The following is a 13,857-nucleotide window of genomic DNA, read 5'->3' as shown; positions in this document are numbered from 1 at the left end:
CCATGTCACTGGATCCATGCTAATTAATCCATGTTAGTAGATCTATCTTAGTAGAATCAGGTCTTGCTGTGGTCCATGTGAATAGTTTGATGGGTCACATTCCAGCCAAGGTTTGAGGATGTTTTTTTCTCAACAACAAAGCTATAGCATCAGTTATGGGAAGCTATGTCCAGAATGACTGTTTTACCGTAGAGAGCTCAATGTGATCACTAGTCATACATGTAAAAGTAATACCAGGTAAAAGTAGGAGTCAATACTAAAAAATCACTCAAATACAACTACAAGTACAGTACAAGTTCACTGTGGGTTATCCTTTATTTGAAGAGCAACTTAAAGACTAATCCATACACAGCCATCATTAACACATAGACAATACAAAATAAATATACACCATCACTTTGTTCTTCATCACCAAATAAATACTAAATATGTACAGCACATTATTCCCAGTTCATTGCAGGTGTCTCAAAATAGTTTGTGGAAATAAAAAGGAAAATCATATAAACAGAAACAAAAAAAATCTTTAGAAAATTATTAAAAAATTTTCAGTTACAAAATATTTGCACAAAAGATCCCAGTATTTCAAATAAATAATAAGATATATAAAACAATTCATAGTTGATATCTTAAAATATTTCCCCCTTGTTCAACAATGCAGAGGAAATGATTCCCTTCTCTTGGTTGCCATTTTAAAAACATCTCAAATAGCATTATTCTTCTTAAATAAAAAAGTCAATAAATAGATAATGAATAATAAATAGGCCAAAATAAAAAATAATACAGCAGACATGAATAAATAAGATATTAATAAACCAACATTTTCAAAGGACTCAAATAGTTACACAGCAATAGTAAGAATGAATCTACAAACTAGTCCTGGAAGTGCAACATCACTATGCTCATAGATACTATCAACATTACTCAGTGGAGATGGGATATGTTCACTAACTAAGAGAATCTGGTCAGCTTGGGCTATACGAGTCAGTATACTGCATTCTAACTTTGTTCTGTACCCTTGTAATAAGTGGTGCTTTGCTCTGTATACCTTAAGATACCCTTGCTTACATCAACACAGTTTTATTCCAGTGTGCTAGGGCACACAGTTTACAGCCATACTCTAGTCTGTCCACGTCCATACCTTCATAAAGCAACATGCAAACAGGAAACAAACGCAAAGAACAGATGACAAATTTGCCTCCAAATGATAAGAATTAATCACATATCTAAAGGGTTTGGAAAGAAAGGGATGAATGTTGGTGGCCCTCCTTCACACCTCACACCTCGATGCCCTTCACCGCCTGGTTGATGGACTCCAGCAGGGCGCGGTTCTCCGGGTTCTGGTAGCAGTCTTTGTTGGTGAACATGTGGGTCAGGGTTTCCACGTAGCTGTCGAAGTTCTGCTCCGACAGCGGCTCCTGCTGAATAACAACATGGACATTTTCTTATTGAAGCCTGGTCTGCTATCACTGCGTATGGCTTCCAAACCTTATTCAGCAGCAAGCAGCGCTATACTGGTCTGCACTTCAATATCAGGGCACCCACACAGGGCCCTGACCCCAAGGCTGGCTTTTATGTAGAAAATAATTAAAATATAGCACAGCCCACAGTGAGTGCCATCACCTTTTTACTGCTTATGTTTCTTTGTGGTGAGGGACATGATTTCGACCCCCATGCTCCACATAGAAATCAACTTGACATACTGTACTTTGCAGAAGGCAAACCCTTTAAGTGAGAAATGTCAATTCATCCTTCCAAGAAGATATCTCTATTTCTTTTTCAGGGTATATGCGCATTTGGATCCAACCACCACTGAAATAATAACGTAAGCATAGAGACTGTATTGCTACCAGATCATTTGGAACACTGAGATATGATCAATTTCACTGGAAATATAAGTGTAATTGCACCGATGCGAGACCAGGAGGACCAAATTACGTTGGGAGGCCCTCTGCCACTGCTGCCACACTATCTGTTGTTGTTAACATTATCCCCAGTAGGTGGAGTTATTACACTGCTGCATTGCCATTTCAACTGCATTGCCTGCTGGTTCAGTTCTTCTTTCTGTTTTTTTCCAGCCGGGTTGTTATATTTAGGTATTATCTGAGCACATCCAATTCTTCAGCGGGCCTCCATGATGGCGTCAGCTGGCTGCTGGGACATTTGTGACACAGCTGCAGAGCCTGTACACTCACCATGGTGGGCAGGCGGATGTTGGCCAGGCTGCGGATCAGGGCCTGGCTCAGGCCGGACAGCTCCAGGAACAAGGCCTCATTCCTCTCCTCGATCTGCTTGTTCTCCTCCTCCATGCTCTTCAAGTTCTTCTCCATGGAAGAGATCTGGAGCGCGGACACACACACACACACACAAAATGAAGCAGCCAGACTAACAAACTTGGCAATATAAGAGTCAGAAAAAAAGCAGATAGACCAGCATGTAGAGAGGAGCATAGGGGATTAAAACAGACAACTCCAGATGTCCAGATTACCAGCAGCAATCGTGTCAGTTCAGCAGTTCAACTCACCTGGGTGTGCAGGTTCATCATATCAGCCTCCATCTCTGAGTTGGACTCACTCAGCTCATTGATCTCCTTGTTGAGCTGTTTGATGTCCTCATCGTTGTCCAGAACTGAACAAGAGACACCAACTAGTTAGCAAACATTACCAAAGATATCATCCAACCCTTCCTCTCCTAGCTCCAAATCCCACTAGAAACTTCATTCATTTCCTTTATAGTGAACATACTTGTCAATTCACAGATTCCCAAATGGACACACATTACACCACAGACCCCCATTTAATCAGATTTAGTCCCATCCATATGTTATTGTCTACACTGTACATGGGGAGATAATAGTGGTGAGAGCGAAACCTAGGATTACAATAGTCATTCTCCTACATTCTCGAGTTGGGATCATTTCTGGTGAATCAAATTATGGTGAAATGAAACTATTCCTCATTTTCTGTCCGTCCCAGTCTCTTACCATCGCTGGCCCTGAACTTAGCGGTGATGTACTCGTCTCCGGGGAACTTGGCTCTCTTCTTGTTGGCCGAGGCTCTGGGACAACCTGAGAGACTGAGGAGAGGCGGTGGTAAGGAACACAAACTACTTTCACTAAAACACAGACTCTGTTGCAACTCTGACTTGAGCTTTAAACTGGGGTGAGCACTTGCATAGGACCATCCCATTAGCTCTCCCATCACTGATTTTTATTTGAATTAGACTAATGAAGTATAAAACTACTCACAATATACACTTTCAAAAATCCATGAGAATGATTAGATTAATGTACCTTTTTAGGATACTCAAGTATTCCTTGACTGAACTGCTGCATGTTAACAGTATCCAGTTTGCTGCATAAGCTCCTATTTCCATTATGAGGAGGAACTTGTAAGAAAGCTGCTGGAATATACTGATATCAGCTCAATATTCAGCATGGCTACACCTTGTATAACTGGTTTGCAACAGTTTCCATGGTGATATTCATTCATACATTCACAGTCAGCTGGTAACCCAGATATGAGCAGAATCTAAACTATTACCCAAAACCAGTGATGCAGTAGTAAATAAAAATTTGGGGAAAATATGGCCTCTAGTCGATGATAATCCAAAATCTGAAATGATATTTTCACAAAAGCCTTTTTCCCCTATGCTAATAACCTACATCAGTTTCATACTTCTTACTATGATGTGTACAGCCTAAAAAGGTAGTAATCATCATCCAGCAAAAAAGCAAATGCTAGGAGTTTAGGGTAGATTTACCATCCACCACATCCCACAATCCTTTGTACATGTCCAGGCACCGTCTGTGTCAGTCAGCAGCTGTGTATGTCTGTGTGTGAGTGATGTGAAGGTACCTGCGGTGCGTCAGGAAGCTGCCGTTGGCGTGTCCGGAGCCGTCGCAGCCCGGCGTCGGGCAGGTGGGGCCCTCGCTCTTGAAGGCCTTCCAGGAAAAGGGCGTGCCGTTGAGGAGGCCCTCCTTCTGGCGCCTCGCGGCCAGCGGGCAGCCGTAGGCACTGCGGTGCGTGGCGTACTTCCCACTGATGTGGCCCAGGCTGTCGCAGCCAGGAACGGGACACCTGGAGACAGACAGGGAGACAGGTGGTGACCGGTCTGACTTCCACTCACTGACTGACTGGAGGAGGGTGAGAAAGGGTGAACATCAGCAAACGGCATGGCAAGGTGTGGCACTCCAATCCAGAATTGATCTTGTGGTTTTTGTCGTTATAATGGAGAGCAAAGATCAAGCAAAAATCACCAGAAATCTATTTGGAAAACATTATCTAGAAAAAATCCCATCAGGGAGCATTCAGGATCGACGTTCCCTCTAAGATGATAGTTTGGTGGCCTACAATTGATCATTTATCACATTGACCAAATAATATCTTGTCTGTCATCAGTTAGAAATTTAGTGGATGAAAGCAAATTATATTAGATGCAGGGAATTTGCCATAGCTTAGGGTTTAGTGAATTGAGACTGAACAGAGACTGACAGAGAGAGAGGAGAGTTGGCCTCACTGCTTAACATTTGTGCTGAGTTTTATTACATAGCGCATTATGAATATTACGCTCTGTGTTGAAGATGCCAACCTCAACAGCTCTGAGTCTTCCTTGTCGTCCTTGGTGGGGGTTGATTTGACTCCTCCCTTCTTGGCACGGGGGCATCCAGAGAGACTGGCAGAGGGAAACACAGCAGTGATTGCTATGGTGTCACTGTGCAGACATTTTAAATGATGGCAAAGACCATAGAGCAGGTGGAATAGCCTGTCTGTCTGAGCTCATACCTTCTGTGTGAAGCGTAGTTTCCAGTGATGTGGCCTGATCCGTCGCAGCCTGGGGTGGGACACCTGAGACACAGCCAGACGCTGTTTTACTTCACATGCTAACACTTTACTTGAAGTGCATTGTGAGTCATTACCAGCAGATTCCCATTAGAAGCAGACAAACTTTTCTTACAGTATAATCATCGGGCAAAGAGCAGAATATTATCATGTCATTATAGCTGCACTGGGCAACTTTGCACCTCGGCAGCACCAAATAGGACAACATTTGGGACTTCAATACCCAGAAAGCCTGTAAGGTGACGACAGTAAACGGCATACAGCCCCGGCCGGTCTGTGATGCTTTATACCAAAGGAAACCAAAGAGACAAGAGAGGCTAAAGAGCGCTCACTCGTTGCTGTTAAGTAGACACTTTTGGATTTAACCCTTAAGTTTTGATTCATCACTTCATGTGTGGAGAAGATTTCCCACCAGTCACCATACCAACGCCAGAATTTAATCTGGCCAAATAGTGTTTGTGTGACCAATAGTGTATGTCATCTCAATTAGTGGGGATGGGACACTCTTCTTTGCTGCAGCCCCAATATGTGATTTAGGCTGATAAGACTGACTTTAGGCTGATTATCATGCACTCACAATGTGCTTATAGTGCCTTATGAGCACAGGTTGTTAGCCTTATGGAAGCATGTCTCAGTGTACAGGACTCTTTTACTTTTGCCATTACAACTGACCAATCAGATCAGCTCCTTTTGTTAGACATCCACTAATGTCTGTGTTCTGTCTGAGAGTCTCCAACAACAACACCAACAACTCCCAGTCTGTGTATGCAGACCCATTTTAGATGTACAATATTTATCAGTGTAAATCACACCTTCAAACATTGCACTAAATCATGCTCTATGTGAAAGTACCATAATATAAACAGGGGTCCTTCATAAGTATTACAATATCTTACTTCCAGTTATTACAGGTTTCATTTTCTTTGTTCACTCTTAGATTAATACAAAACAGGGTTAGTAGTACAATCTGCATCCTATCTGCTTGGGCTTCATGTCCCTTAACAATTAATTTCTTGGTGTCCTTTTTCTTATTATGCTTATTTATAGTTTTAGAACTTATATTAGCTGAGTTCAATCAGAAATAGGCTGGTTTTGCCAGCTTTGTTTATTTGGGTTTTTAAAAAGTTAGAATCAAATCCATGGTTGAAAGTGACTGTGTGTGTGAAGGAAAGGAGGGACAGAGCTGTAGCTGTAGTTACAATGCATAGTGAACAGGTTAGAGGTGAGAGACAGGAAGAAGCAGACATACTTTAGTTCAGCAGTGTGGGCAGCCATGAGCGTCCGGAGTGATTTATCAGCAAGAGGACAGCCTGACAGACTGGAAGATATGTTAGAGAGAGACAGAAAACCAGACTGAGAACAGATCTTAGTCAAGTGTGAATGAGGGAAAGAGCCAGCATCTCAACCCAAATGATGGACATTACATCCAGGGTTAAAGAGCCGGGGCAGGAGAGGGCAGCACTCAAACTGGGAGTATAGGATTTGTTGTTCAGATTTCTATAAGTAGTAGTGTAATAGTTGGCATGCAAAAAAAACAACAATGATCAATGTATAACAGTGAGACATAGTTTCAATAGGTCAGATCTAGTTCAATAAGGCTGCGTTCACACCAAGCGTGTTCGGAGCAGTTTATTTGAACTCTGGAGCATTTACTCCTTTAGTTTGGTTTGTTTGGCCAGATGAGAACAATGAACCACACTGAGGTGTGGTTCACCACACTGAGGTGTGGTTCATTAGGAGTGAGAACGTAATCTGGACCAACTACAGGGAACGACCCCAAAAAGCAAGGGTGTATGGGTATAAGGAGACCGATGTTGATCTAGTTGCTTGGAAAGCCTAGCATAGCAAAATGAACCGAGGGTAAACCACAGTCTGGACTGATGCTGATATTCATCTATTTCTTCATGTGTTCTTAAAGACCAGAGATGGTAAATTACAGCAAAGAGCGCAGACAAGTCCATCATGCTGAGCTAAAGTTAGGCTACAGGGACTGGAATCTGATTTGTTTTGACTCCCCCCACCTAACCTGGCGGGATGACAGGTCACCAAAACTCTGTCCAATAAAGGAGCTACATGTGAGTTCATGTGACTTTTGTTTACAAGCCCTGGTTCACTTGTAATTGGGAAGTGTGAACCTCAACAAACCAAATACAAAAATGCAACATTTCCACTCTGGTTCAGACCAAAAGAAAACCAACTGTAGGTGTGATCGCACCCTAAGACAGGCGAAAGGATACAAACTTTGCCCATCATTTCCGAGTCCAAATGCAGGTCTTACCTTCGATGTGATGCGTAGTTGCCAGTAATGTGTCCGCTACCATCGCAGCCTGGGGTGGGGCATCTAGGGCAAGGTACAGATTAGATCAGTCCATCGCTTTTTCAGGCTGTGATTGGTGAGTGCATTTATGAGTCGAGGTAGGTTGATGATAGGGAGTTGTAACTTACATGAGAACCTCTTTCTTGGCGTCTTTGGGCTGGAACTTGACCTTGAAGCTGGAGGTGGTGACCTCGCCTGGGTACTTCCTGTCCTCCAGGTTCTCCTGGTCCTCCTCCTCACAGTCTGACGAGGTGTATGAGGGCGCCGCATACTCCATCTGAGGAAAGGCAAACATGGGATTAGATGAAATTTTAATAATCCACATGGGGAAATTGGGTCATTACTTCAGCAAATAGGAATAGGATTACAAACCCAACAAACTCAATACATTGTACATGCTAGATCCATTCTAATTGGCAGATAATAGAGGAGCACTTCTTAGTAAAACTCCTATTGGCCTGATGGTGGTGCCAATTTAAAAGGTCTTTCTTCCTTTCTTTCTTTCTTTCCTTCCTCTGTATAGCGGCATTAGGTGAATGGGTGTATACCTCATCTTGGTCTTCCTCCTTGGCGCCGCTCGGTTTGGTGAAGTCCAGCGGCTCCTCCCACTCTAAGGGGGCGTGGCCCTGGGAAGACGTGGCTCCGATGTGTTGAGAGGAAGAGGAGGAGGAGGAGGAAGGCTCCGGAGACTGCATGCCCTCCTTCTTAGTCTTCTTCATGCTGAGGTCCAAGGTGCCGTTCTCGTCCACCTCGATGTCCGACTCCTGTCAGGGCGATGGTAAAGAATGGTAAATAGATTGCCATAGGATTGAATGATTTTCCTTTAGGTTAAACTAACTGAACAGAGGACAGCGTACCTTGGCGCAGGGCTCCCTGGGCTTGGTGCTGAGGGTCTCCGGTCTCTCCCAGCAGCGGGTGGACAGGTTGAGGATGGCTGTAGCCGCCATGTGAGCCGCCTCGGCGTCCTGGCTGTAGTCGTAACCACTGGAGGACGAACCGCTCTTCGAGAAGCCTCCTGACAGGCTGTGGCTAGGGGAGGAGGCCTTGGGGAATGATTTGGCTACGGACAAGAAGGACAGCAGAGTGGATATTCTTCATCATTACTTCAGATTATGTAGAAAAGCTGCTTTAAGGATCAAATAAACCACACAGAAATGTATCATGAAGGTCAAGCGTGTGGATCCCTTACATTTGAAGGCTTTGGGTGAGGTTTCAGTGGTGCCGGGTGTCTTTGGGATGAGCATGCGCTTGCCGAACACCTGGACATCAAAGCTTGCATAGTCGAAGGACACCTTGGAGTATTTCTCCAGCTCCTTGGCCAGGTTGGCGCGAGGCGTGGCGGGCACCATGTTGGGCCGGTAGCTGCCGTACTGAGGGATCTCCAGCTGCTTCACGAAACACATGGGCCTGGGGGAGAAGGGAACGCGCTGTGATTTAGCCGGAGCGGTAAATGTTAAGTAGGTATTCTGAGCCTCGGCTGGGCTTGCGCGTCTCACCTGAGCACTCTGTCGGAGTTGCCGGAGGGTTCGCTGACCGAGGCCTGGGAGTGAGTCGGCTTCTCCTGGTTCTTGTTCAGCTTGGCTGCTGCTGCGATGGGGCAGCCTGACAGACTGACATGGGAGACAGACAAATATTTGCATTTCATGAGTAAAAGCTCTTTTGAATGGATGGGCATTTAACACGCAGACAGGAGTTTTAGTTGTTGAAATGTCTTGTGAGGGCAGCATTCGATGTGATTGGTTTGACCAGTATGGGTTTTTGAGGGATGACTCAGAAAAAGGTGTGGTTAGTAATAATAGCATCAAAATAGTGAGGTGTGTGGCTGTAATAAGTGATCTAAAATCAACAAGGTCATTAAGAACAGAGGACAGTGCTAACTGTTAGCTCATAGGTTTAGCTCATACCATTAACATTAACTAATGTTAGGTGACATGCATGCATTTTGACATTCTATCCAACGTTGAATTACATTAATAATTTTAGTTTTAATTAATTCATTTAGATTGATTTTAACAATTAGTAATTCATACAAATTTGTGTTTGTGTGTGCATGTGTGAGTGTATGCGTGTGTGTCTGCGTGTGTTTGGGTGGCTCATTCACCTGCGGTGTGTGTTGCGGTTACTGTTGACGTGACCTTGGCCCGTGCAGCCTGGAGTCGGACACTTCAGCACGTTCTCATGCATGGCCAGGACTACAGACACACAACAGACAGATTGTTAGGTGAGTTTGTTTAGTTGATTGTAGTTGGCACTAATGTAATAGCAGCAGAAGAAGTAATAGTGGTCATAGTAGAAGCAGTAGCAGAAGTAGTAGTAGTAGTAGTAGTAGTAGTAATGGTAGTCTGTTTGCACTTTGGGCTGTCACACTTTGCACCACTAGTAGGCACTATGCTCTGGTGATGGCATAACTATATACTGCAAAGATAACTTTCTGTATGACCATTGCTTCATAGAACAACATACGTCATGCGTCAGTCACATTGTCTTCGGCTGATTGGTCTGTTGTTAGTTTGACAGTGTGGACGGGGCCATCTGTACTCACTCTCAGGAGGGATTCGGTCTTTGTGAGGACATCCAGACAGACTGCGGTGGTGAGGATACAGCCCAGTCACATGACCTGTCCCATCACACCCTGGGGTTGGACACTTCACTTCCTTCTTGTCTGCATGGAGAGTAGCAGGGTTTAGATGGCAACAATAATGACATGAAAACATGGTCGCAGTATTAGTAGTAGGCTGGTAATGAACGATAATGATAACGTCAGCGATAAGATAGCAGTTTCACCTCTGTGTGCAGTATTGATTTAGCTCCCTGCAGTGCATGCTAACTCCTCAGTAAAGTGTAGGCCTACACACTCAGTAGATGATTCGAGCTAGCTTGGTGTTACCACAAAAAGGTTAGCAAATGCACAAAAGCACACTAAATACTCATCGAAAAACAGTAAATTAATCAGATTATCTGTCAAAATGTGTATTGTTTTAAAGGAAAAATCCTCCTTCAGATACTCTTCCGCTGTTCCGTGTTTCACTTTCCCTCAACCTGCTGCAACTACTTATACTTTCATTTTCATATATCTGTTTCTTCTTCATGTTCTAGTGTTGAATTGTCAGTTGTGTTTATATACCCCCCCACCCTAACCCTAATCCACTGGTTCTCAACCATGGTCCATAGAGACCCGAGAGTCTGCAGGTTTTCATTCCAACCGAACACTACAGCAGCTGATTTCACTGGCTAGTTCTTCCTCTCTGGTTGAGGTTGTGTTGATCAGTGAAATCAGCTGCTGTAGTTTTTGGTTGGAATGGCTGTATGCGGTGGTACCTTTGCTGTAGTTAGCGGTGCGTCGTGCCATGGCGGCGGGCTCGGCGGTCTTGGCGGCGGTGCGGTCCCCGTGGTAGGGCTGGTAGTCCGGGGAGCTCCTGGCCTCCTGACCCCCCCTCACCTCCTCCGCCTTCAGGGCAATGGCCTGCTCCAGCAACCCCAGGTTCCCCCGAGTCATGTCCCAGTTCTCCGAGTCGTCCGTCACTCCCGAGCCCTCCGAGACGCGGTCCTGCTCGTCTCCTTCCTCCTCCTCCTCCTCTTCCTCCTCTTCCTCTTCTTCCTCCTCCTCTTCCTCCTCCTCCTCCTCCTCCTCGTCGTCGTCCTCCTCGGAGCGGACCTCTATCACCACCGTCGTGGGGGAGGCTTTGTTCGAGTCCCGGTACTCCTCCTCGTCCTCCTCCTCCACCACCACCTCGCCTGCTTCTTTTTCCTGCCTCTCTTCCTCCTCTTCCTCCCTCTCCTCCTCCTCCTCCTCTTCCTCCTCCTCCTCCTCTTCCTCCTCTTCCTCTGTCATGGGGGTGCTGACCTTTTCTTCCCTGAGTGACACCTCTGCTTCTGCTTCGGATCCCTGAGTGCGTGGACTCAAACTGCGAGGAGTGTCCACCTCTTGGTGGACCTCCTTCTCCTCTTCCTCCTCCTCCTCCTCCTCTTCTTCCTCCTCCTCTTCCTCCTGCTCCTCCTCCTTGCTCTGCTCCTCTGATGATTCTTTGGCCTGATGGTTGTAATCCCCGCTGGAGTACTGATGGTCAGTGTTCTCCTGGCTTACCAACTGTCTCTCTACCTCCCCCTCTTCCACAACTTTCCCTTTCTCCTCCACCTCTTCCTCCTCCTCCTCCTCCTCTTCCTCCTCCTCTTCTTCCTCTTTTGCCTCCCTAACCTCAATTCTCCCTGTTTCTTCTTCAGGCTGCTCTGATGGCCCGTCCTCTGCCACCAGCTGCCCCTCCTCCACCTCCTTCTCTGTGTCCTCCTGCTGATGGACGTCAGTGAGCTTTGGTTCTGTCACCAGCTCCAGCTCTGCCTCCTCCCTGCTCCTCTCACTCTCAGCTTCATTCTCTGCCCCCGAGGCGACGCTTTCCTTCTTGTCGTCTTCGGCCGGAGGACACACTGGTGTTTCCGTGTCTTCTGTTGCCACCGGAGAGCAGTCTGCTGTGGATGCAAAATATAGATGGATGGTTTAGTGATCGTCTGCATAAATGGTTTCTCTCTGGAATATGAATTGTATTGAAGGTCATAGTTGGAGAAAGCTTCATCTGAGTTGTTTAACACTAGAAAGGACAAGCCAATTTTATAAATGAAATACCTCAGATTTCAAAATGTCCCTCTATGACTTTTCCTACACCACACCTACTTTCTGCACAAATCAGTATTAGATTTTCAAAATCATGCATATAGTAGTTCTAATTATATTTATTCCCTTCAACTGACGGCCCCAAAATCATTTGGCCTTTCTAGTGTTTTGGCAACAAAACACTTGGATTATGCTGCATGAGCTGTTTGTTTGTTGTTTGACATTTTCTGCTTTTTTGAGCTATAAAAACATGGCCCTATTAACTTCAACAGTATGGGAGATGGCTGAGATGAAACTACAGGGGCTTCCACTTGGGGGACTGAGTAATGTATTAGTTAATCTTCATTTTGGGGTGAACTATGCCTTTAACTCACCTTTCATCGACTCTTGCCTGCTTTTCACATTGTTCTTTTTCTTTTCTCTGAGGTCGTCTTCCTCCTCCTCCTCCTCCTCCTCCTTCTGCTCGGCCTCGCTGCCTGCGTCGCTGTCTGCGTTGGAGCCTTCCTCCGCCCCCAGTTTGAGAGGCTGGTTCCTTCTCTTGGGAGCAGACTGGTTCTCCTCGGCCTCCGCCTCCTCCAGTTTCCTTTTCTTCACAATTGGGCATCCCAGTACGCTGGGGAGGGCAAGGAATGATATTATTATGTGTATTTTACTATTAAGTGTAAGCGGCCCTTCTGATTATGGTGCAGAAAGCGAGTCCTACCTTCTGTGTCGAGAGTATCTTCCACTGACATGGCCTTTACCGTTACATCCAGGAGTGGGGCAGCTGTTACTGGACACACAGCAAGAAAAATGTGCATCTTTTCAATCATCCACACTTCATAACTTGTGATAAAGTCTATTGATAAACAGATTAAATCACTCACCTTAACTCTTGCCTTATCTCTTGCCCCACAAGTTCTAATGGAACTGAGAGGAAAACAGGAGGAGGGTCATGAGATGCAGAAAAAAAGTTGGTTATTTTCAAGTCATACTAGGCTCCTTTTCCTATAAACACATCGGTTGAGTTAACACATTTTACATATTAACTGATAGAGCTTTTATTTTGAATAGTGAATGTTCATAAAACCTTACATCTTCTGATTTTGATATTAAAATCTGGAAATTGTTCTGTTTACTCTGTTTACTGCAATGCATATTTGTGTATGGTAAAATTCATCCTAATACATATTGATGAATGCCTTAATGCTGTGCTTATACAATATAATAATTGGGTTGCATGAACAATATGCAATATGAAACCTCTCATTAATATCACTTCTTGCATCATATTATGCTGCAGCGTTCCCATAGAGTTAGGGGTGTGTGTGTGTGTGTGTGTGTGTGTGTGTGTCCAGACTGACCTCGGATGCCTTTGGAGCGGGTTCGTGTTCGTGTCTCTGCGGTGTCTTGGCTCATCTGAATAACAGAGGGCAATGAGAGGCTTAACTTCTATAGAATCCATAAGTGAAGATGAAGATGAAGTGCAGCGCTGCAATATCTCACATCACGGATCTGTACTTCACATTTCAGTTCTTACTTTGATTCTTAGGCTCCTCTTCTCCCAGTTGTTGATTGGCTCCCCCCTGGTCCACCTCTGGCTCAGCAGTTGACCTCTGAACTCATTTTCTATTGGATCACACACATACACACATGCATAATTAATTATTTTCATTCCCTTTTCCTGTTAGCTGATGAGAAAGTATTTTTTTTTTTCCAAAATGAGGAATAGTTTGCTTTCACTCTAATCAATTCATTCAGTAGAAACTGTCCCAATTAGAGAATGTATAAAAATAACTATTGGGGAGATAATAGATCGATAGACAGTTCTACAATTCAACACTAAATCAACAACAACAAATCGTCCAATATGGCTCTCAGGGACTAAATCTAATCAAATGTCAGTCTGTGGTCTAATGTGGGTCTAATCGAGGGTGTGTGACAGAAATGTTTGAGAACCACAGTTATTAAATTATTTGGAGATGACACAGCACATGGGATTCTAATATCTGCACCCTAAATAGGGGACAAAGAAAAAAGCTATAGTATTTATTTAATAATTTTCCTATTTCCTACTGAAATACAGGCCTAAAGGCATATTGCCTTCTTCGTCTCCT

The 13,857-nt window shown here is 44.6% G+C and overlaps 1 protein-coding gene across 1 annotated transcript; it reads right to left on the bottom strand.

The window, feature by feature from the left end:
• Nucleotides 1-1,274: 1,274 nt before the first annotated feature.
• LOC139652158 (myelin transcription factor 1-like) lies at nt 1,275-13,366 on the bottom strand. The gene is made up of 22 exons (XM_071529133.1): nt 13,281-13,366; nt 13,105-13,159; nt 12,628-12,670; nt 12,465-12,533; nt 12,136-12,374; nt 10,474-11,619; nt 9,698-9,817; nt 9,257-9,347; nt 8,652-8,765; nt 8,345-8,562; nt 8,013-8,215; nt 7,704-7,919; nt 7,284-7,432; nt 7,117-7,179; nt 6,088-6,156; nt 4,782-4,844; nt 4,588-4,671; nt 3,855-4,076; nt 2,981-3,072; nt 2,522-2,625; nt 2,193-2,336; nt 1,275-1,418 (listed from the first exon to the last, which is right to left on the bottom strand). Exons 2-22 carry the CDS (start codon nt 13,157-13,159, stop codon nt 1,275-1,277), a joined length of 3,648 nt encoding a protein of 1,215 aa, XP_071385234.1. The 5' UTR covers nt 13,281-13,366.
• Nucleotides 13,367-13,857: the final 491 nt, after the last annotated feature.

Source organism: Centroberyx affinis, unplaced genomic scaffold, assembly GCF_046629955.1.
Source record: "Centroberyx affinis isolate AG114_WGS23_722 - 3 ecotype Tasmania unplaced genomic scaffold, CSIRO-AGI_Caff_v1 ptg001768l_1, whole genome shotgun sequence".
Taxonomy (NCBI): domain Eukaryota; kingdom Metazoa; phylum Chordata; class Actinopteri; order Beryciformes; family Berycidae; genus Centroberyx; species Centroberyx affinis.
Note: the sequence above shows the minus strand (reverse complement) of the source record. Positions and strands in the feature narration are given on the sequence as shown.

Bases quoted from the DNA above. Each gene is read 5' to 3' on its own strand.
- LOC139652158 (XM_071529133.1), bottom strand. From the start codon at position 13,159: ATGAGCCAAGACACCGCAGAGACACGAACACGAACCCGCTCCAAAGGC. The intron at 8,766-9,256 runs GTGAATGAGCCA...CTCCCATGTCAG, and splicing joins AACCGCAACACACACCGCAG to TCTGTCAGGCTGCCCCATCG. The intron at 2,337-2,521 runs GTGAGTTGAACT...TCCGCGCTCCAG, and splicing joins TGATGAACCTGCACACCCAG to ATCTCTTCCATGGAGAAGAA.